The sequence below is a fragment of the Sphaeramia orbicularis genome, chromosome 1 (genome assembly GCF_902148855.1).
Source record: "Sphaeramia orbicularis chromosome 1, fSphaOr1.1, whole genome shotgun sequence".
Classification (NCBI taxonomy): domain Eukaryota; kingdom Metazoa; phylum Chordata; class Actinopteri; order Kurtiformes; family Apogonidae; genus Sphaeramia; species Sphaeramia orbicularis.
The window spans coordinates 41654565-41679648 of NC_043957.1; the positions used below are offsets into that span (position 1 = coordinate 41654565).

The 25084-nt window shown below is 39.9% G+C and overlaps 2 protein-coding genes across 12 annotated transcripts in view; one reads left to right on the forward strand and one right to left on the reverse strand.

The window, feature by feature from the left end:
• The first annotated feature begins 1773 nt into the window (after positions 1-1773).
• On the forward strand, positions 1774-5632 carry LOC115422172 (D(1A) dopamine receptor-like). Its single transcript, XM_030138289.1, has 2 exons — positions 1774-4459; positions 5622-5632. The coding sequence occupies exon 1, from the start codon at positions 2704-2706 to the stop codon at positions 4066-4068; it is 1365 nt and encodes a 454-aa protein (XP_029994149.1). The 5' UTR covers positions 1774-2703; the 3' UTR covers positions 4069-4459; positions 5622-5632.
• Positions 5633-12234: 6602 nt separating this feature from the next.
• Positions 12235-25084, reverse strand: part of slit2 (slit homolog 2 (Drosophila)) — a 96092-nt gene continuing 83242 nt past the window's right edge. For 6 of the 11 annotated variants that reach the window (XM_030138249.1, XM_030138206.1, XM_030138239.1 and 3 more), the window contains 10 exons: positions 23173-23312; positions 22859-22882; positions 20642-20735; positions 19890-20027; positions 19119-19359; positions 18898-19028; positions 18497-18651; positions 16701-17061; positions 16067-16281; positions 12235-14103 (listed from right to left, as the gene is read on the reverse strand). In XM_030138249.1, the coding sequence (XP_029994109.1) occupies positions 13847-14103; positions 16067-16281; positions 16701-17061; positions 18497-18651; positions 18898-19028; positions 19119-19359; positions 19890-20027; positions 20642-20735; positions 22859-22882; positions 23173-23312 (1756 nt within the window). In that variant the 3' untranslated portion in view covers positions 12235-13846. Of the gene's footprint in view, positions 14104-15780; positions 15825-16066; positions 16282-16700; positions 17062-18496; positions 18652-18897; positions 19029-19118; positions 19360-19889; positions 20028-20641; positions 20736-22858; positions 22883-23172; positions 23313-25084 lie in introns of all 11 variants that reach the window. The other 5 variants (XM_030138266.1, XM_030138258.1, XM_030138253.1 and 2 more) reach the window with 2 other exon arrangements.

Sequence of the window (25084 nt, forward strand, 5' to 3'; positions counted from 1 at the left end):
TTAAAATGTGAGAAGACATCAGATTAGCAGCATTAAAAATGTTTTTATTGCATTGTTTTCATATCACTTTCTGATATTGGGTTTTAAACACATGTTTCTTTACTTCAAAAATTAAATGCATGGATATTTTTGTAATTCCATAGAAAAAAAAAACTCGATCACATTGTTTTTTTCATGGCTAAACACTGAAGAAAAAAATCTTGACTAAGGTTCTCATAATTCATGGATGAAAGGGTTAAAGTGTAAACCATTGCAACAATAAGCTGATACTGATGTGCAAATGAAATTCATTGAGCTCTTCAGAGGCCAAATGCAGACAGCATGTGGTGCCAGGGTTTTACAGTGGTTAGCAGTAGCACTTCACAGCATGAAAGTTCAGGATTTAATGCCCTGTTGGTTTGGAATCTTTCTATGTTGAGTTTTCCAGTTCTCTTTGCATTTTGTTGGTTTCCTCCAGATTCCCAGTGGTATATGTAGGTTAATTCTCCTGTCAGTGCCCTTGACCAAGTTTCTGACAAAGATCTGGAGTCAGTCCCAGTGCTCACTGCTCCTAATGCTCTAGATGCTAATGGTAGGGGCTGTGTGTGTGTTTTAGGATAGGTTAAATGCTGAGTTCAAATTTCCCTACAGGGATAATAAAGTGGGTTAACCTTTAACTGCATTTGCCCATAACTGCACAACAGCAGGAAGTGAACCTGCATGTATACCATGTGACACCAGAAAGCCAAGAGGTCTCAGCACTGTGTCCAGTTCCAGTTCAGCATACTGAGGGGTCCACTGACGGTCTGAAACAACCTATAAGTATGATGGACCACGTTCTACAGAAACAACAAAAGAAGATCTGGGCCCGTATTCCTAAAGATTCTGAGAATCCTCTCAGAGAGCTTCAAACTTCACCTGAACATTTCCTAGCAAGGAGTCTTATCTTAGGAGTGATTCCAGAACACTCTCAAAGAACTCTGACCAAGGAATGGATGGAAATTCCCATCTTAGTGAGGAGGTGTGGTTGACCCCGTTGCTAGGTTTGAGTCATCATTTCAAAAGCTGTGATTGGCTGATCCTAAAAGCTAGAAAAAAAATATACTTTTGGTGATAATGGGCAAACTTAATCATAGAATCTAATCTTATGAAGACTGTGTAATTGTAAATAATATTTCACAAAAAAGAAAATATGTTAAATGAATAGTAAGCTATACTTTAAAATTATCCTTCAAAATGTGTGAAAAAAACTCACTTTCACCTGCACAGTATTCACATAGTGATAGTTGTATTTATTTGCTCATATTAATTGCCATGCTGGTAATTTTTGCACTTTCAACATTTCAACTCAATTTGGTGTTACCGAGGGTAAAATGGCTCAGCTTTCATCAATGTCTGTGATTGCTGACCGGCCTCAGGAGGTTGTGACCCTGCTGATGGAGGGTTGTGACAGACCCAAGTCATCACTGCTGCACTGTTGCATTTTCCCTGTTGCCAAATATCTCAGTGTTGTGATGACTTTCATTTGGGGTGGTATTGCACTGTGGCGTTGGGTTGGAGAAGTAAGTGCATCTCTAATGAGATCAACCACAAACATGATTCCTGCACGATCCACACTGTAAAAAAATATGTAATTTAACAGAATTTTCACCATTTATTTTACAGATTTTTCCTGTATTTTTAAGATACAGGAAATATCAATGAAATGATAAAAACAGACTGTGATTTTACACGTCAAATGTAAAACAAACAAACAAACCAAACAAAAAACAAGACCCCTTGCCTCCCCTTCAGAAGGGCGGGTTAATAATACCTCAAGTGCCTTTTTAAATTTACATATTTGGTTTCTAGCCTTTATCTTGTCAAAGGTGGTGTTACATTCATGTTGCAGTGAGAGGGGTAGTGGACTTTTGCTTGAGATTTTGTTTATTTAGGAGAAATTAAGATTTTATAAAGTAAATAAAATCTACACAAAATGAGTTTGTATTTAGCTGTAAGTTGGTTATTGGTTAACGATTTGAATATTTTAGAACCAAAAATGCATATGTCACAGAAACAAGCCAAAAAAATCTTATCCCATTATTTGTGCGGTTACATAATTCAGAAGACTCTTATTATACTTTCTTAATAGGACTAACATGAGATGAGGTGATGTCAGAATAGGAGATTTGTAGACCTCATTCTTAAGTCTTCACATCTAAATTGGGAGAACTGAGCAGATGGGCCTTCTCTACTTTTCCCTGTACACACCACTTACGTTAATTATTTATTTGAAGCAGTTAAAAGACATGAGCTGTAAAATGTAGACAGCACCTGCAGGATTATTAAAACTCAAAAGGAGTCTTTCCCTCTGGTGGCTGTGGAAATAAGATGGGAAAACACTTATAACTAGAAAATACAACACGATTAACAGGGACACACAGGGGAATATAAAGTGTATAATTAAACTACACTGACGCATGGGTCACTTTCGAATAAAAAACAGTGATTTTCTCGGTGCAAAACTTTGCTTCTCCATGCGCGCCTCTGGATGTCAGCTCTGAGTATCAGCTGGTGGTGCATGTGGTCTCATGTAATCTGCTGTGCGCCCCCAACAGCAGCGCACATCAGTCCGGCTGGAGGAGGACGCACTTGCTTTCTCACAGTGATCACTTGGTTTCCTGTTAGTGATACAGATGTGTGGGCTTGCTACTTTAGTTGCATGGGCGTGCGCAAAATCGGGCGATGAATAACACAACCGGCTTGGAAGTGACAGGAGCAGGCAGCCGGGATGAGTTACCGGCGTACCGAGCGTTAACGGGTTGCATCCTGGCGCTGCTCATCATTTGGACTCTTCTCGGTAACTTCACGGTGTGCGTAGCCGTCTACCACTACAGGCACCTGCGCGCCAAAGTCACCAACATCTTCATCGTGTCCCTGGCTCTGTCGGACCTCCTAGTCGCCGTGCTGGTGATGCCATGGAAGGCTGTGGCGGAGGTGGCCGGATTCTGGCCCTTTGGGGGGTTTTGTAAGACCTGGCTGGCCTGCGACATCATGTGCTCCACAGCCTCCATCCTCAACCTGTGCGTTATCAGTGTGGACCGATACTGGGCCATCTCCAGTCCTTTCCGCTACGAGAGGACCATGGACAGGAAGGTGGCTTTTGTCATGGTTGGGGTGACTTGGACAGTGTCGGTGGTGATCTCTTTTGTCCCCGTGCAGCTGAACTGGCACCGGGCGGAGATAGGTGACCCGGCCGGGGGGGGTTTGGCACAACAGGGTAAGAGTGTGGATGGAAGCTGTGACTCCAGCCTGAGCCGCACATACGCCATCTCGTCCTCCCTCATCAGCTTCTACATCCCCGTTGCTATCATGATCGTCACATATACTCGGATTTATCGGATAGCCCAGATGCAGATCCGGATGATATCTTCACTGGAGCGCGCAGCCGAGCACGCGCAGAGTTGTCGCTCTGATGTACCTGAGTTGTTTCCTCACCTGCGCTCAGACCTCAGCCCCGCTTCATATCAGGCTCATATCAGTGTCCACTCCGCTTTTCAGGACACTGATCATTCACACCGAGAGCTGAAAGTCTCAATCAGAAAAGAGACCAAAGTCCTAAAAACCCTGAGCATCATCATGGGAGTGTTTGTTTGCTGTTGGCTGCCATTCTTTGTGCTGAACTGCGCTCTGCCCTTCTGTCCTGGTCCCGGGGCCCACCGGGGTCCTCACTGTGTCAGCGAAAAAACTTTTGACGTCTTTGTCTGGATCGGGTGGAGCAATTCATCCCTGAACCCTATCATTTATGCGTTTAACGCGGACTTTAGAGATGCCTTCCTGCGCCTTTTGCGGTGCCGCGGACGGGGATGCTGGGCCGCCGTGAGCGCAGCGGTGGAGACGGTGATGGCGGGCACCGGGTCCGGACACATGAGGCAGGACAGCCCGCTCAACTCCAAGCTGGGCGTTTCTTTTGCCATGCGCACCAGGGGAAGTGAAGACAGTGGGAACACCACGATGACTGTGTTATATCATAAAGGGACAACCTCTGAGCAGGTGACGGACACCGAGGAAACCCAGGACAAAGACAGACTGACACAGATACCCATCTGATCCACAACAGACACCCATCTGATCCACAGGGTGCGGGGGCTCATGGTGAGCGCATCCTTAATCCAATCCAACAGGCCTGCAACAAAAAACAAATGAGAAATGCTCTGCACACTTAATATCACAAAGTCCTGCAGCCGTGGCATGGAAAACCCATCAAACTAGAAGTCACATGGTGCCACGTTAACACCCATTATCCCAAAAACAATTGCTAAAAATAATGTCCTAAAGAAAGAACATTGTGTGCTTTTCATGTGCATAGTTAAAACGGGGATAATGGGTTTTATTTTGTACGTAGGCTATTATGTGATGTCCTAATCGCTGGTGGAGTAGTCAGATATAGTTCTGCAGCAAAGCCTGCTGTGTGTTTACATGAATGTCTGAGAGATAAAGAGTTTCAATGTTTCAGTCTTTTTTTTTTTCTTGATCTTTCTTTATGCTATGAAATGATGGTCTGTAGACATAAGACAGGAGGCTGTGGACCTCATACGAAACCATTTGGTTTTTACTTTCTGAAAACTTAAAACAGGCCTTATCTCCTTATCCCTCTATACAGCACTCATGCCAGTTATTTATTTAAAACAGTTAAATCATAAACACAGTGTGAGATGTCTATGGCACCTGCAGGACCATTAAAGCTTAAAACAACTTATGGAAAATGACCTCTCCTGTTGCAGCCTTTTTCTCTCTTCTGTTTTTACATTAAAAGTGATGTTATTTGATAAAACACTGTAGAACACTGTTTAATAAATCCAATCTTGTTGAATTAGTTTTCTTAATTTCAATGGATTTGTCAGGTTAAATTTAACTAAAATTTCTTTTCCTTTTTAAAAAATTATTATTTTTGTTTTTACATGCCTTCCTTTCAAGCCCAAATAGCTTACTCAGCTCTCTCTCTTTATCCATCAGGGTGAGAGTTGTCAGAGGCCAGGATTTCTCTGAATCTCTTGAAATGGGATTATATAACTCTCTCACATTAGTCCCCATCCATTCTGCCTCTTGGTAGATCCACTGTGTACCATGCATTTCCTCCCTCTTTCTTTAAAAAACACACATGAATTATTTGTAAAGGTTGTTCCTGTGAAAGATGCCCTGACTGGCAAAAACACAGAAGCTTTTACAGTGACTAAAGCTTCAAAAACACAAGATTATTATCTACTTTTTAGTGAGGCCAGTGCTAGAAAGAACACCGTCTAAATGTAGCTGATGCTTTGCTGTCTCATATTCCACCCCTCAATGAACTTTACACAGATGAACATCTGTTCATCATTGTTTAATGAGACTTTGTTGTTGTGTTTCATATAAAAGCTTATATCATAACCTCATGAAGCCACAAGCCTTAATAGGCACAATATTGCAGACAATTGTGCATATACCACTAATGCAAAGATGAAATTATCACAGATTATAAAGCACTTCAGTGACATATAAACAGGTTTATTTCCTCTTTTCCTGCAGCTAACGTGTGTATTTTCTCTGTAAAGCACAAGTGAGGACATGTTCGTTTCTGTGTTTATTCTGGGGATGCAGGAGTGAAGGATGGTGTAGAATATAAGATAATTGTTTCCAGAGGGGATGTATGTGAAGCCTCACGGCATTGACATGTAATGGGCTTGTAACCTACATAGAGCATCCATTAGCTATATGCATCTCCAACAGTATGAAAGAATAGTCACCGTACCAAAGAGGATTAATAAAACAGAAACAAAATCAATTTTTTAGAATGACTCTGCCATTCACAGATGCAATATGTAGGTTACTGAGTGTGAAATGTCATTAGGACCCAGTAGTGTGCAGTTCGGAGAGAAGTGTAGGAGGTCATTTCTCTGAGGAATGATAAAGTGATTACATCTATTAATATTGACTGGCTGTCCTTGTTTCATCATCTCTTTGTCTCATTCTCACTACATTAATGTGTGTCCCTGGGTGATAGTGTTCTCCTGGAGAGTCTTTTACTGGGCCACACTGGCCCACCTTGAATGTTTGAGAGTTAAATGAGCCCTTGAGGCTGAAGGTAGGACAGAAAGACTTATAGATGGCACTGGATATTTTTTCTGCTCCATATGTTTAATAAGCTTGAAAAAGGTAATGGTGGCTGTAGTTGATGTGTTTGCAGTACAAATATCACAGGTACATTCATAAACACATTACTATATTAAACATGATGCTAGAACATATTTGGTCTATGTAGCACTGTTAATAATCATTTTTGTTACCCTAAAAGGCAGGAGCACCTGCTATTAGGGTTAGTGGGATGTGGACACTGCAGTCACAGACATCTATATGATTTTAAGAGGCCAGAAAACTTCCAGTCTACTTGTAGTCTTTCACAAGGAATAAGCAGTAGTGTTCAGGAAATAGAGGGGCAGATGTTTCTCTACCATACCCATTGTAATGACTGTGAAGATTTAATAATTATTAAATGAATAAAATAAATATGTTCTAAAGAAAATTGACAAAATGTATATCAATTTTGGTTGGGAAAAAAACAAGCTAATGATATAATATGAAGTAGACTTTAATGTGGAAAATGATAGCACAAGAACTTTTTAGATAACAGTCACACCAAATTTTCCATTTATTTTTTAACATTTTCAATGAACAACACTCCCTTGTTTTAATGATACTTTGGTAACTATAATATTGTCTAACACAACTGAAATGGTTTCCAGGCATTGAATTTAATAGAGTGAATGCATTTTGGTAACAAAGAGATATATACTGAAAATATTTTTTTACAGTGTATATATCTTTTTAAAACGTGTGTGTGTGTGTGTGTGTGTGTATATATATATATATATATATATATATATATATATATATATATATATATATATAGTACATAATGCTGTGTGTATGTGTGTATGTTACAATAGATTGTTAATGTATATATTGTGCTTTCATAGTACATGTTATGGATTTGTATTGATCGCCTACACGTGGCTGCGTTTCTACTGATCCAGTTGTACCAGTCAAAAGGCCTTATAATCCTCTTTTGCATCTTTATGGTAATCGGATCATATCATTGCATTGTTTTGGGCAATAATCCTTGTATTCCGAAGGGAGAAGCCTCTGGTCTCAGTGTTATTGCAGAAATATGAGGAACATATTACAGACAACATTTAAACTCATTTCATGTCTTGACAGATCAACCTTCTTATGACAATGAGTGTGCGTGGCTATGCATTTTTTTTTTTTTTACGTCATGTAACTTTTGTTACATAGAGTCTTGATGGAAGAGCTTCCTTATGGGGACAAAATACAGGTTTTCATAGAGTAAAAATAATTAAATTTGATGGTTAAGAGTTCTTCTATGGGTACTTTTTAAGGGCTTTCGTTTGAGTCAGGTATGAATGTAAGTCAGCCTAATGTTGCCTAAATACATGGAGAGTTTTCTCATGTGTGTGGGTGGATGCACTACATGTGTATTATTCACGAGTGTGTGAATTTAACTAAATTAATGTTTCAAGGATTCAAAGATGAATTTTTCACACACACTTATTATGCATAGTGACATGCAATATTCTGGTCTCTGATAGGCTGTACTCAGATACTGGTGTAAAAAATAAGGATTAAAAATATACGACTTAAGTTCACATAGAGTTCATAATAAATAAAACAATTGTGAAAAAGTTAAATTTGTTGTACAGCAGAAAGGACTAGCAGCAAAAAAGGGATATACAGAGGTCAGAAAAAGTCTCCCGGCATAAAAATGAATTAGGTCAGATAAGAGCAAACTGACAAGACTGAGACAGAAAGTAGGAGAGGCAGGAGAGAGTAAAAGAGAGTGCACTATAAGCTATGAATAGAAGAGGACAGAAGAGCAGGAGATACAGGAGATCAGGGTCAGAAAAAGCCAAGCTACAGAGAAAACCTATGACACCAAAACCAAGACAAAATTCTACACGGCAGTTAAATAAAGAAAGCTAAGGGAGAGATCAGATTGCATAAAAGAGGGCAAGAAAAAACGTGTTATTAAATTGGACGCTTTTTTACATAATAAGGCGTGAATAATTCTGGAGGAGCTGAGCAGGCGATCACAAACAGTCGATGCAGCTGGGAGTGCACAGCTGGCTGCTGGGTCGCGTTGCTGCTGTTGTGCAAAGCAGTTGAATTATTAGTGCAAGGCATCAGAAAGCCTGCCAACACACTCTCACTGTGTCCATCTGACCACTAAAAATAGACCAGAGAGAGACAGTGAGACAGAGGCCGGCTGCGGTTTATGTTTAGAGGACAGTAAAATCTGTTGGCAGACCTCAGATCTGTTATAACCTTACTCATATGGTCACCACAGCCTCCACCTTGAATGACACCATCCCTCTACCTGTTCCCAAGACCTTAAGTCATGTGACTGACCTTAGGAGCCTTAAGAGCCTCCTGGTGCAGATGCCTCTACCTCTTTGCCTAAATCACCTCCTCATCATTGGACTCCACATTAGACTACTTCAGAGCAGACATTGTGTCCTCATGATTTACTGCCACATGGTTTGACTAGTTCAAGGTTGAAGGTTCAGGTGCTTATGTTTGTTAATCCCATCTTTGCTCACCTCCAGGTGGCTTGAGGAGGTACTGTCACTTTATTTTTCCCTGAAGTGATTTTGAGAAGATCTATGGAATAATCTGATTACCTCCGCCAAGGAGGTTATGTTTTTGCCAGGGTTTGTTTGTTTGTCTGTCCGTTAGTGTGCAACATAACTCAAAAAGTTATGGACAGATTTTGATGAAATTTTCAGGGTTTGTTGGAAATGGGATAAGGAAGAAATGATTAAATTTTGGTGGTGATCGGGGGTGAGGGGGCCCACGGGGGGGGGGGGGGGGGGGGGTAGGGGCACTGATCAGCCTTGGCGGAGGTCTGCGCTCTCCGAGTGCTTCTAGTTTACTCTATGTTTTCAACAAATTGTTTGCTGTTTGTAGCAACTGGACGTTTTTGGCTTAAACTCTCTGCATGCACCTGTTCACAAAAGACTGCCTCGGTTAAGAGGTCTTTTTTTGTGTATTTATTTGCAATTGGATGTTTGGATAGTTCCTTGTTGGAAGTGAATTTAAGTTCTAATACTACATCTAAGTTGTATAAATATATGCCTGATATTAATCTAATTTAATTAGGTTTATTATATTAATTTGTCTAGCTAGCCAGCTAGCCAGAGCTGATCCTATTCCTGTTTTAGCTATTGTTATTCAAGAACTGGCCTCTCACTTCTGTTGTGTTTGTCATGCTGTCATGGTCCCCTTTGATGGTTCTTGGGAATGTCCTTTTTGTGTGGGAGTGGCACATTCGTTGACAGACACTGACAGTCCATGTGGGGCTCCAGGGGGTTCTAGAGCACATTCTAAGAAGCACAAACAAGAGCCTACCCCTGATCATTATCAACAGCAGGACTCAAGGGATCCTGCTTTTAAGAAGCTACATGTGAAGGACAAGCCAGCATCTACAAGGGAAGACCCAGTGAAACAGAGATGGTGACCATTCAGGGCCTTTCAGACCTGTCACTGGGACTTAGCCAGGGCCAGGGGCAATTTTTTCATCCTTTGCTAAGGGTGTACGATACTTACTTCTGCACCAGTACAAACCCCAGAGTGGCACTCCAGACAAAGCATCTCTCCAAGGGATCAGGACCTCGTCGGAAGAATATATAGGGCTATTTCTGCGGTTCCAAGAAAAAGTGGCCTGTACCTTTAAATCTAAGGCAGCTGAACAACTTTGTGAAGGTGCTGCCACTCAGGATGCTGGCCATTAGCCACATCTTAGTGTCAGGATCAGGCCTGTCAGGTCCAGGTCCTCCCATCAGGCCCCAATAGGACAATCCAAGGGTGTTCACTAGGGTTGTAGCAGCACCTCTATCCCCCCTTCAAGCAACCAGTGTTTGACCCCTTCCTTATTTGGACAACTCTACACGAGACCAATAACTTTCACTGTGGGCATTTTCCCATCTGGAATCTCTCAGGGCAATAAAATTCCAGGGTGGACAATCTCTGAACCAAAACCGAGCTCTTCATATCAGTGGTAATGACTCATTGCAGGAGCCTGTTTTCACTGAGAGACTGAGGGGCTTTCCTGGGCACAGTTGCAGTGTTTTAAGAAAGGCTACAGACATAGAGTACACTTTTCTACTGATGCCTCTGACTCCCCATGTACTCCACAGGACTGCCACAGACCACTGCAATGTCCTGCTAACAGCTCTCAGATGATGAGGGAGGCACTAGTGTCAGGCACTTCTTCAGTTTGCCCACAGCCAACCATGTCTACTGGGGAGAGGTAATCTCTTCAGAGGTGCTTCATTTCAGGTCTTTCAGGTAGCCCAAACCACAGGGACTGTTTGCATGGTTTTGCACTTCTTTCAGTCTCTCGAGGACTCTGAGTGACTTTCGATCACTACAAAACTCTATGCAGTCACTGTTTACTACACTGAAGAAGCAGCGTCTCAATTTGTTAAAGGTACTTACTGTCCAAGGCCAGACAGGTAATTAAAAGCCCTACCCTGGGATCTCCCCTGCAAGTTCAGCTCCTTTACAGACTGAAGGAAAAACTTCAGAGAGGTCAGCACAATTTCTGCCTGAAGAGAAAAAACTTGCTCTCTCTAAAAATTTCAGCTCAGGGCCAACCTGTAAGAGTCCAGACTCTGTGTGGTCCAGCAGTACCAGAGTTGGTAGACATTACTTTTTCCATAACCATATGTAGAACACGTGTGTAACTTCACTCAACAATACAGTATTTATGTTTTATATATATTACTATATTTATTGGCTTGGACCACTTCCAATGGCATGATCTGTTAGACTTTCTGTGGCATGAACAACACAATAGGTGGGTGGATCTATGCTGGTTGCACAAGTCCATGAAACAGCATTCATGGAAGGTTCAAAGTGGGTGAAACAATGCTAACGTGTCAGCTGGAGAACTGGTCCAACAGGAACTCCTTTGGAGCTTCAAAATGTGCCACTTTAATGTATACTGTTGAACTCCTATTGCACATAAAAATATTCTCTGATGTTACAGTTGCACAGTGAAATCTTGGATCATGTATCAGGATGAATAAAAGAATAAAAACTCTTGCTTTTCTTGACCTCTTCTCCACACTGTACTGGCTCAACAGATGAACATTAAAAGTGCTTGGACGACAGCTACCTTCTTAAATGGCCGCAAAGGGAATTTGGTGATGAGGAGTGGACTCATACTTTCACAGAATCCAGGTCAGTATGATAGAGTAGTAGAAGACATATCTGCATTACATGTTCCCAACAACTTCCCCCTGGAACGATAGAACCTCTTCCAGCTCTTTAAAGTTGAGTTTTTAGAATTGGGTTACAAACAGGCATGGGAATAACAATAATCATTAATGTTTAACGAACATGTACAGTATACATCTGTGTCCATGACTCAGTGGTCAGGTTTTCTGGAATATACACAACATTCTGCAACAATAGAAGGCCAGGTATTCCCATAGATTGTTCAGTAGCTGAGAGCTACTGTGTTTTTGGTTACAGTGTGTGTGGATCGATATAGAAAATAAACCATCCATTAGAAAAACTATTTATGATCACATTTGTGATTAAACACCAGCAGATGGTGTTATTATACTTCACTGCTAAATAAAGCATGTTTTTGCTCTTTTAGGGTGTTTTGATCTGTTATTTTCACCCATAATTTATCCTAAAAAGTTGGCAATTATATTTTAGGGCTTTTATATATAATAATATATAATACATATTTATATAAGGGTTGTTCTTACCCTCCTTATTGATTAATTCAGAAATCATGTCTATAGACAAAGTGGTGTGTTGATGTTTTATTCCCATTTTGTTGTGACAAATCTTCACGTTGTGTCATTTCATTGTAATGAAAAAGACACAAGTAACAATGATGGTAAAATGGATATGATTCCATTGACATGTGACCACATAAAATGGACTCCAACCTTGAATAAAAGTATGTTTCTCTGAAACTGAACATTGTTAGAAATATTTGATATAATGCAAGTACACAAGTCAACAACAAAATACCAGTGTAGTAATTTTTAGATATTTTAATGTGGAATTGATATGACTTTAATGCATGAGCTTGGTATGAAACAATTTAACATGAATGCTAATGCAATTTTGACTAAAACCATGGATGTCAGGGGGAACACTTGATGTAAAAAAAAAAAAAAAAGGCAAAGGTGAGAAGTGTGAGGTAAATATTGTGTTTAATAAACAAACATCAGTCAGGGAACTGACATTAGTCTGGGGATGGAGAAGGAGGGAATATAAAGCACAATGCACATGTGTAGAGGTGGGGGACATATTTATCTGTTACACAAGGTGCCCCCCGTACAGTAGGAGCAGGAAGTTCTATATAACATACAGATCAGGATCCAAGTCTACGGTACAAAAACTTAGCAGCAACATGTTAACATTGGAGACCAAGGGGCTAACAAAGTAGTTTCATTTAGAAAAAGTCACAGTATTTTTTAAGCATAAATTTGTTAAAAAGGTAAAAACAGTTCTAAGCATCCTCTAGGGTCAATGCTACTCACAAGATCTGTGTGTGAAATACATAGGTAGGGAAATTATCTATACATTTATACTCTAATATAAAGACCTTCTGGTAATGGCACAGTACAAACTCTCAGGAAACGCGACAAAAATATACAATGTCTTCACGTCACATTTGCAGATTAAAATGTAACTAAGGTCTCTGGCAAGCACAATAGTTTCAGTGATCAAAAAACAACTTCTCTTCAACCAAAATAAAGGACACCATTTTGTTAGTTCAGCTATCTCGACAGATTATGTCTTTTTAATACAAAAATAAGGACAAATATAAATTAATATATATTAAAAGAATCAGATTGATACATGGGGGATCTACTGAATAAGTACAGGTATTTATGATACAATAAATACTTGTCATCCATGACATGGGGTAGATAAACAGAGTAGTGTATTTAACCTGGCACGTTGTATGTATAACTCTTCTACATAGGTGAGAGCATTTGTTTGTGTGTGTTGTTCAGTAGCTGTATAAAATACCACAAGTTGTGTGTGATTATGTTTGAGCACAGCTGTGTGGAAGATGGTGCGCACAGTCTCAGAGGGTTCAGGAGGTCTGTTAAGGGAGACTGCAGACTACAGTGGTGGTTTCTTGTGTTGTCAGGGATTATCACTGCCCGCCTTCTCCCATGCCTTAATGCAGCTCCTCCTAGTGGTGAGTCCGTGGTACTACCAGTTAAGGTTACTCCTAAAGACACACAACTCACAGACAGGAAGCAGGAAGTCTACAGGAAGCAGTCACCCATCAGTGACCGGTCAGTCCTCCAGGGAAGAGACAGTGGTACACCATTTTAGTCATCATGACCAACGAAAAAGAAGTAGTAAGGAAAAAGTCAACTTTTGTTTTTTGTCTTTTTCTCCACTTCATAATAAAAAATAAGTCTGTTTTTGTACTTTACAATACGATTCAACATCCCCACCGAGGAAGCATCAATCATCAGTCCAGCACTGACATGGAAAGAAACTCTTTTTTAGCTGTTTCCCTTGTTTTTTTTATATTTTTGTTTGTTTTTGTTTTTGTTTTTTGTTTTTTTTTTTTACTTTTTCAGGGTTTTTAAAAAAAAAACATGGTTGGTGGGGGAGACTGTGCAAGGTGATGGGTTTTCTCAGGAGGAATCAGGATGTTGGACAAGGGGGACAAGGATCAAGTAAGGCGGGCAGGAACACCAAACATATCTGAAGAGGAGGAAATCTGCCGAAGGTGTTGTCTCTTTTTTTTTGTTTTTTTAATTTTGTTTGTTGTTTTCTTTTATGAGGAACATTTTGTACAGCCACATTTCACCACCTTCTCCACTTCTTGGACAAAGGAGGAGCCGTCAGTGCACTGGAAGGTATATTTCCTGCGTTTACTGCGAAGGGGGGTGCAGCAGGTGCCCTGTCCTTCTGCCCCCCCTGGGCAGCTGCCCCGACACTCTAAACGGGAGACCTTCTCCTGGGTTTGGCACGCCGCGTAGCCTTGCTGTCTCTGGTAGACATCTCGGACCCGTTCCCCTCGGCAGGCCACCTCTGCAGGCATGAAGACCAAAATAAAAATGAGCATAAGAGGTCATCTATACTTAAACTTTTATTTTTAATGTGAGAAGCACAAGATGATAAATGTGGTCTTAAAGAGGAGGCCAACAGAAGGACAGTAAGAGAGAACAAAAGGACAGTCATGACAAAATAAGGGAGATTTATAAAGCAAAAACACTTTCATTTAGAAGAATTATCAAGTATTAAAATTTTCAAATGGGGTAAGAAATGATATCAATATCAGTTAGTTTCTTTATTGTGATTGTATGAATTAATACAGCTACTGTGTTTGGTATTACTTAATATTATTGTTGACTGTATTTGGGTGCTTCTATGAAACTGGGTTCATTTTGGTACCTGACACTTTTCCAGCTTTTTAGACCCAATAATAAAAGAGAAATTTAGACATGTTAGGATGTACCTAATGATGAACTCAGATAAATGCAGAAAAATTATACTCTTACTCTGAGCCATCCCAAAATTAATGAAATTTTTTCTAAAATATTGTGGTCAAAAATAGGACCAAAATTGGGACATGAAAAGCTACCTCGGTGTCAGTGCATTTGATCTGGAAAACATGGCTTGAAATGGTCTTATATACTGCTATAAATACAGACACGGTGTTAAATTTGTTGATCCTAGCAGTTTTTCTAATCCAGACATGCAGGTTTTTCATGAATCTCAGTCTCATTTGAAGTTTCGTGTGCAACCCACCGTGTCCACTCACGTTACACACAGAACCTGCCCATTTAAACACATAAATCGTGAGTGATTTTGCAACAGTGGTCATTTTTGTGAAACACTGTGCCTTGCATGGTTAGTTCAATTCCCAAAATGTACCTGTGAGAGAATAAAAAAGATATTTCAAAAAGTAGTAGCACATAATTTTCGTTTCCTTTTTACTGTGTTACATGCAGATTTTTGTATAAATATGATATAAAAATGTGTTTTGTCTCTTTTATGTCAGTAAATATTTATTTTTCAAAAAACAGACCCAAAGTGTTTCCAAACTTGCTTCAAAGTACCAGTTTCATGGAAGCACCCATTTAGAAAGGACATTTTGCAGTACTGTGTCTCTTTAAATGTTATCAAAATTTTTTTAATTAATTATAAAAGAGATTTAAAGGTCTGTTGTGCATCTCTCGGTGAGGCTGTAGCTCAGCTCACCTTCCTGCATGCTCAACCCTCACAGAAATGTCCTGGTTTGTCAACATGTGAAGGCAACCTGCTCCTGGTGTAGACAGTAACCGCTACTGAACAAAAACTATCCTTACTTTCAAGTGTTTGTACGCTAATGTAAACATGACTATTTTCAGTCAGTCATTCATTCATTTATTTTCTGAACCACTTAATCCTCAGGGGGGGATGTTGGAGCCTATCCCAGCTATCATCGGGTAAAGGCGTGGCATACTCGGAACATGTCGACCTTTCATCTAATTAATTCATGATGTGCGATTTTTCTGGCTTAAGACAAAATGAGGCCCTATGACTTTCTGAAATGACTATTTTTGCAGTGCTTGACATTCAAGATAGCAATTAGTGTTAAAACATTCAGAGCATGTAGCGTGCAGTAAAAAGAAGAAGGAATGGGACCCAGTGTGCATGGAAGCAGGGGAACAGTAATAAAAGTCTGTAAATATAGGCAGAGTAGATTAGAGCAGACAGTCTCACCTGAGTAACCCCCCGCGTGGGATTGAGAGGAAGCTCAGGAGATGCTGAGTTGAGAAAGTAATGGGTTAGAGGCTTTGTTGCAGACAGCTGACACTGTTAGACATGAGTACACACACTGCCAGACAGTGACAGACATTAAAGCAGAAGCTTAGAAGAGGTTAAATATACTTTAAGATAAAAGAGCTTTAACAAGAAAGAATACAGGATAGGACAGACGCCAGGTCATCATACAACACACACAGCATCCATATGGCACTATCCCAACATACGTCTGTGTTTTTCTCACCTCTGTCACATGCCTCTCCTGTGTATCCACTGTTACACTCGCAGTATGCCTTCCCCAGGCCTGACACTCGACATTTGCCGTGTTTGCAGTGCGACAGACTGCAGGGGTTAGTTGCTTCCTGGTCCAGTTCATCACAGAGTACGCCAGCAAACCCAGGCTGGCAGCGGCATGAATAGGAGTAGGAGTTGATTGGAAGGCAGGTGCCATGAATACACCTGGAATGGAAACAAAAGACATACACTGTTACTCTTTGGATTCAGCATTTGAGCTCTCTAATCACCTAATCACCACAAAAATAGGCATGCATTCAGCTTTGTGACAATGTATTTTCTGCCATATCCAATAGGGTTTTATGATTTTTTTTTTTTTTGCTTTACAAAGAGGAAGCACTTGATGTTTCACTGAATCACAAATCTTCACAGTCAACACATTTGGAGAGACATGAGTTTCATTGGACAGGAAAGAGAAATTATAATCTAAAGCCTCACTAATACAACCAGACAAATGTAAAGGAGTGCTATAGTATGTTGCATAAAATGGAGTTGCTCAAGAATCTAAAATACTGTCAAAGTAAAAATGGAGTTACTACCCAGCCCTGTCAACCTCATACATATTCACATCCTGATGCACTTACTTATTCCCTTCACAGGGGTTGTTGACTTGCTGGTCACACAGTGTTCCCGTCCAGCCGGGATGGCAGGTGCAGGTGAAGCCACGATGTCCTGTTGGGTGGCAGTCACCCTGGACACAGGCTCCTGTCTGACAGGGCTGGCAGCCTGGCTCCACTCCGTTCCCCAGCCACTGCCTGTTGGTCCTCTGTGCACTTCCAGAGTCTGCTCCTCCGGTCCCCGGTCCCAGCCCGGCTCCGAGGTCCTGGAGCTTCCCATTGATGTAAAGGTTACGGAGACAGCCGTGAAAGCTGGTGCCATTACGGCCACTGGAGCTGTGCTGCAGCGCTGACAGACCCCCAGAGACTGAGGCACGCTCCGGCATACCTGGGAGACCACAGAGAGAGATGATGGGAGTTTAGGGCAGGGGTATCAAACATACGGGCCGCGGGCCAAAACTGGTCTGCCAAAGGCACTGGATTAAATGAATGAATTTGTGAAATGCAAAAATTACACTGAGATATTAAATAAATATGAACAACCTTTATGACTTTAGAGAAGTAAGTGCAATTTTAATAATATTATGCCTGTTACTAGATGTTTTGTGCATTTGTAGATCTACTGCGATCTGCAACTTCTAATGCACATGTGTATAATGTTAAAATGGTACAATGACAATGTTAAAATTACACTTATTTTTCTTAAGAAATTTGAGGCAGTTCATATTATTCACATTTTTTTCATAAGGATACTTTGTAAATGCAAACATTTTCACAATGTAATTTTACTTTTATCACTCTAAAACACAGAGGAAAGTTTGTATTTGACATTATTTATAGGTTATGTTATTATTTTACTGGTCGGATCCACTTGAGATCATATTGGGCTGAATGTGGCCCTTGAACTAAAATGAGTCTGACACCCCTGTTTTAAGGCATCATTAATGCAGAGGTAGGTACATTATTTAAAGATGTTACAGAAATGACAGCAGTGCCCTTTTCTGTCAGATGTGTAATAAAAGGTGATGAAAAGCAGAAGGAAGGAATATACAAAAATGGACTAAACTGTAAAATAAAAATATCTTAGTTCTTATTATATCCTCATGATTGCATACTTGCATGGCAATAAATTATATGTTGATCACAGAAACTTGAAATTTCCATAGAAATATGTTCTGTGTCTGATCTCTATACTGTAGGGGCACATGTGCTGCAGTATTTTAAATAACTTTATCTTTTTCTTGGGTACTCCATCACGAAACCTGGCAGGTGAGCTAGTGATAAAAGGGTGCATTAGTCTCTCAGTACCTATCTGTAGGAGAAATGGCCGTACCTTGGCAGTACTCTGGAGATGATTAAAGGTACTTTTAATGATATTTCTTGCGGCTTTTGAATTTCATATAAGGATCAAACTGCCCATCAAGGTTACTTGTGGTTTGATGTTTTATGCCAGGGATTTATAGTTACTTTGAACGGGCCTTCAATGGATAACAGTTTTTTTTTCTTTCATTTTCTTTTTTTTACAGAACGTCTTTCAATTAGCAGAGTTTAATAAATCACCAAAATCTAATGATGCAAACATGAAGCTGAGAACCTGTTTATTTTCTTGAATCATAACACTTAATAATACGAATGAAAGCAATATTTAATACTAAGAAATTTCCTGTGAATTAAATTAATTGAGTGGACTTTAAAGGCTTACAGAATAAAACAAATTTTTGTGATATATGCAGAAAGGAGCTCCAAACTGAACCACCCTTTTATCCTCAGAGTAAGGTTAAAGTAGGTCAGTCAGAGACACATATATACATTTGGGTCCTTACCTCCCAGGTAAAGTGGAGAATCAATGTTGAGTGTGGACTGTTTGCTGATAGAGTTGATAGATTTGGGCGGGCCGCCATCAATGGACAGAGACAGAGTTTCATCTGAAGCCAGCAGCTCAACAGCATGAAAACTACCATCATTTACTGTCTCGACACTGAAAGAGATCAAAACATTGACAAAATCTAAGTGTTTCTGTTTTTAAATACCTACATAGAGTTTTATTACTTACTGCTATTGTTATTTGTTTTGTTTTTTTTGCATTGTTTGTCTTTTGCACGGTCTTTATGCATACATATTTTTTCTTGCATTTTATTATGTTGCTGCCTTGACCAGTGAATTTCGCTGATGTGGGATCTATAAAGTCTAATGTGATGTAATTTAATCCAATATGAGTGTATACCTGTATATAGCAGATGGAGGGTAGGATCCAGTATCGTAGCTGACCCGGAGCCGACCCCTGTACAACTCCATGGCAATGTGATCATTATCCCCTTTATACAACAGCACACCACTGTCTTCATCTGTGGCAATCTAAAAAAAAAAAATGAAATTCAAGATGTTGATGTGAATTACCATATCTGAAGACGTTCACTTCTAGTGTTTGACGGAGCGTGTGCACACCTGTAGGCTGATATTGGTCTGTGGTGAGATCAGATTGGAGGGAAGTTGCAAGTAGGACTCGCGGTTGACAAAGTTGACACTGACTAGAGTCTCACAGTGCTCGCCCTCGTATCCGTGGAGACACTGACAGCGTAGGTCCGTTCCTATGACGACGCACTGCGCCCCATTGAGACACTCATGGTTATCACAGGGACTGGTGCGGGGGAGGACCATGGGAGGAGCAAACTCGCAGAACAACCCGCTGCAATGCACATTTGATGTATAATAGGACAAATAGATGTATAATTGTATTAACTGACAACAGACACAAGAGGGAGCCCCTCCTACAGCACACAGGAAATAAAGTGAATCTACAGGGGTTGGACAAAATAATGGAAACACCTTAAAAAATCAACAAAATATAATTTAATATGGTGTAGGTCCGCCTTTTTCCGGCAATTACAGCCTCAATTCTCCGAGGTATTGATTCATACAACTTGTGAATTGTTTCCAAAGGAATTTTAAGCCATACCCTCCAACTCTTTTAGAGACGATGGCGGTGGAAATCGACGTCTTACTTGAATCTCTAAAACTGACCATAAATGCTCAATAATGTTGAGGTCTGGGGACTGTGCCGGCCATACGAGATGCTCAACTTCATTAGAATGTTCCTCATGCCATTCTTTAACAATTCTAGCTGTATGGATTGGGGCATTATCATCTTGAGGTGAAGGTGTTTCCATTATTTTGTCCAACCCCTGTACAACATGAAAGTTGCTGTTGTTAGCTCACCTGTATCCCTCTGGACAGACGCAAGTGTAGCCATTGACGGCGTCGATGCACTGACCACCGTTCTGACACTTATTCTCTTCACAGTCGTCGTAGTCCGACTCACAGTGCTCACCTATGTAACCCGGAGTGCACTCACACCTATTTTGAACACACACAGACACAGACCAGGAGGCTTGTTAGAACTACACACAGCTGTTTTTCTTCCATTTAATGAATAGAATCTGTCTGTGGGTGGATTTGGTTTTATTCCTTGTGTTATGACATTAAAGGAAAACATCTAAACTGGCTGCTGACCCAGACCCTCAGTACAACATATATTGTAAGATCTACATCATGAAAACTTGGCAGATAAGAAACACTAACCTCAAATTTTAATAACTTTATATGACTGACAAACATTCCCATATACAGTACACACAGGCCCAGTCACACTGTGCTGACCACAGTATACATCACATGGGAGTAGAAATAAAACAAGGTACAGATAAAATCTGGACAGGAAACCTTATGAAGGAGCCAAAATCACACTCCCAACTGTACACACGAACACACAACACAAACACAAACATGTTATCTGTGCAGGTCAAATCAGCAACTCATTTATTTCAGTGTGAGAAATGTTAGTTCTAAAACCCCAAAGGAAAGAAACAAGAACTAAGGAACAGCTAACTCCACCAACTCTGCATGTGTGTCTAAGGGAGTGTGTTTAAGTGTGTGTGTGTGTGTGTGTGTGTGTGTGTGTGTTCACTCACTTGTATCCCTGAGGGGTCAAAATGCACTTTGAATCGTGCTGACAGGGGTTCAGCTCTGGAGCGCAGAAATCCAGTTTCTCTTCACATAGCTCCCCTAGGAACAAACACACACACACACAGACACACACATACATACATACACACAAATCAAATCAATACCGGTGCTTTGCATGCACTTCCATAAACTATTAGTTGTAATTATATATAAACCACAACTGTACAAGTCACTTACATTGTTGCATCGAATCTGTGTGTGGGTACCAACAGCACTGTGTGTGCAGCACTTGCAGAAATATGTGTGTGTTGTATGGGTGTGTAGTCTGATGATGGATGACTCTCTTGTGAAAAGGACCAACACAGTGGTCTGATAAATGATCTCATCTCTGGGAATGTCATTTTCCTGCTGATATTCCCGCATGTATCTTGAAGTTCCTGAAACTCCAAACTCTAAATGAATCACTGATGAGGCGTCGGTGAATAAACCAATACTACTCACGACGTGAAGTCCATTGTGGGAATCGTACGACCGCTTGGGGGTCAATGAGAATGCATGTATTCATGTGTGTGATGTTTCATTAATATGCTGGAGGTGCACAGATTAAGGGAGCACATCTGAAACAACAGTGTAACTGCTGAATTCATTTATGTGATAATCGACTCCTGAGCATGCCTTGCTTCTGTGCAGATCAATAAAAACAAGTGAGGGTTGTAACAGGTAATCTGCCATATTTGTTCAGTTACACAGTGTTCCGGTGCAAATCCTTTTTCATTTATTTTACCTGGTATCCAGTCATAGTATTTAAGATAAGATATACTTTACTGATCCCCAAGGAGGGAAATTCAAATGTACAGCAGCACAAAACTATGTATCAAATACAATACAAAAGAAAGGCAAGATAAAAAAAATATAGAAATTTATCGGAGAAAAAATGACAAAAAATAGTAATAATAATAATAATAATAACAATAATAATAATAATAATAATAATAATAATAGCTAAAGTAACAAGTGTGCAGTAAGTGGGATTAGAAAGTGTGCAAGTAGACTAGAGTTACTCCAGTTAATGAAAAAATAGAGGTTACAAATATTCCTGTTTTCCAGGAAAACAGGAATATGCAAACTATGTTGAACAATGAAACGCAAACTAAAATGAAAAACAATTATATGTAAAATCAGCTCAGTTTTCACTACAGTTAATGGTTCACTGTGTGCAACAATAACATGGCTTTGCACATAAAATTTGCCATAGCTTGAGTAGTGGACTTTTACATACATTTACACACTCATTTACATTTTTGGGCTATTTTAATTACAATATTACCACATTAATGTATGTTGCTTATTACATGCTTTGCAGAAATTAGTTTTAACTTATTGGTGGATGTAGAAAATTTTACATGGTATGGTGAAGGGGGGCAAGACATCTTTGCAGGGATTTGTAGGAGGATGATATATAGAATCCCCATATGTACATGGATCCAACAAAATATGCAGTACACAATAATACTTTACTTATTGTCATATCCCTGTATCAACACACTAGTATTCTTAATGCACCTCTGTCCCCCTCCCCCTGCTTTTATCATTACTAAATATATCATTACTGTGGAGCTCGACATTATCTGAGATCCACCTTTCTACTGGTCATTGTTTATCGTGGGACATGTGAGTCTTAGTGTAGTTTTTGCTGTTGAGAATAAAACTGATGTGTTCTGTTCTCCCTTACTGGTATTTATTAAATATTATTCAGATGAAGTGAAGCCATTTGCCATCCTAACAGTCTAGAAAATGGCTACCAAAAAATATTAGGATTTAAGAAATAAGGAACAAAAACATGGCTTGGACTAGCCTGTGGAAATTTTAGGAAAAAAAATAACACGGCTTCTCCCCTAAGGTTTGCATAAGGAACTCTGTGTGACTGAATCAGTGAGTAATTTAAGCAGTGCTGGGTTCACAACTGGGGCTGGGATGACAGTAACATGTATGAAACGGCAAGCACAAATAACCACAGATGTGTGAGAGGGCGAATCACACACTCTGCGGTCCTGTTTGAACATGGAGGACATGCACTGCTAACACTGGGAAGAACAGCATACATCATATACAGTCTGTGGTGCTGGATATCACGTTTCTAAGGAGCATGGATAAAGGAGAGGAAATGAGAACAGGAAGGAAGGAGAGAGTGACAGGAAGGACAGAGAGAAGAACAGACTAACCTCTCTCCACCTCATTGGTAGCAGCTGGAACCACAAAAAAAAAAAAGAAAAGAAAAGAAATAGACAATAGATGATAGAAAGCAGAGCGAGACAGTGATAGGAAAGACAGGGAGAGAAGCGCCACACAGGTTAGCACTCAGAGATGATTAGCACAGTGCAAAAGCAGACAAACAAGTAGCAACACAACAATGTTAGTCAGAAAAACATGTTCTGATGATTTGTCTCCAGTTAATCACAAAAAAAATGGCCTTAATTTTCTTGTGTGTGCTCGGCGTTTCAGTGCACTGGCATTCTAAAAACCCTCATTATGTTACCTGTGTATTCTGGTGAGCACATGCACGTGTAGTTGTTGATTCCGTCAACGCAGGTGGAGTTGTTCTCACAGTCGTTATCTTCACAGTCGTCAATGTTGATCTCACAGGAGTCGCCTTCGAAGCCCTCTGGACACACACACCTGAGATCGCACACACACACATACATGAGCGGTTATCAGACAAAAACACATGTACAACAACATAAAGACCCTGTCAACAGAAACCACTGGGACATCTGAATGACAAAGACACACACTTGCACAATCCACACATGCAGCGTCAGCTCCATCTACATATCCCCAGGAGGGAGTCATTATTCTGTTAACGTGAGCGTGCCTTAACTCTGTAACTACTACTCTGGTTTATTACTGCACACACACAGACACACACATACACTGAGTGTTATATTATGGGTCTAATAAAGAGCTCTTATGCGACCCACTCTCTGGCGGATTAATATCTCATTATATAGTCAACGACAGCGCTTCACAATGAATATTCCATCTCCTGTAATGGAGACAGAAAGGAAGCATAGTGAGATGAAAATACAGACATGAGGAGCGAGAGATAAGAAGAGGAAGAGGCAGACTGAGAGAGAAGGACATTAAGGAGATGGACAGAAGGAAGATGAGCAGGAGGAGCAGTGATGTGCTGGTTCAGATGTGGTGGTTCGAATCTGCTTGCAGACGGGCCTTCGCTCCCCTCCTGTTAATACTAAAAAGCCTAATAAATAAAGGCAGCATTCACAGCAGGTCTGTCCGACTGAGGACAAAAACCAGTCTTCTGTTATCTCCTGTTAATTAATTCTCACTTATCATTGCTGGTGTTGTACGACTGAGGGATTTATCTGCTGAGGACATGCTATATTATGACTGATTTCTTGTTTCTTCTTTGAACTACATCTTGACTTTTTGATAAGAATCCCTGAAAGTATGTGTATGTAATATTGTATTTAAAGCTGAAATTGAATTGAATGCATAATTTTTTTTAAAAACCTGGGTGACGTGTCTTGTAGCTGAGGCCAATATTTGTGCCTTTTATGATATCATCTTGATGTCATGTTTTGCATAACAACTGAATAGTTACAACATAGTTTGCCTTAAATAATTTTTATTTACTTTACCTGTTATTGATGTACTGCTGTGTTGTAATTATCAAGACTAAATGCATCATTATCGAGGCAGTCAACAAAAGTGGATTTGTATTTTTTTAAAGGTACACTGTGCAAATTGGAAACTCTCTAGTGGCTGTGCAAATTACCACACTGACTAAACAAGAATATTTTGAATTGAAGTACTAACACATCCTGTAAATAGACAGTTACCAAAGTACTGTGGATGTATTAAAACTAGTCTGGCTTTGAGGATGTACTTTGCCATTATGTGACTATTTAATAATTCTGAAAAAGTTCTCTACACTATACACTGTCCCTACATATTGAAAAGTGTAACTCATTTGACCCATAAAGACCCAGTACTACTTTTGTGGCTGTTCCCAAATGAAGTTTTCTCTCTATTTAACCTTTCTTATGTGATTTATCACCATTTATTATAATATTGCCCTCTGTATTTTGCATTTGTCTGTGAATATCAGGTATTTTCTTATATTTACTGATCATGATCATGAGAAAACTGAAGAAAAAATGACTTTTTCAGCAAAGATATCAATAACAGGAGGTAAAAACAAGTGTCTACAACTACTGACTTTTATCAAACTACGTAGGTTTTACTGGTGAATCAATGTTGCAGAAGATGATGGTGTTTCTACATTCACTACAGCGCCTCTGAACATCCAAATAGGTCATATCTGATACCATGAAAAGGTAACAAACTGTATTTTACCTGAATTAATCCAACACATTGATAGGAAAAAGTGGTTCAGACGTTATTAACCCTGTAATGCCAAATGTATC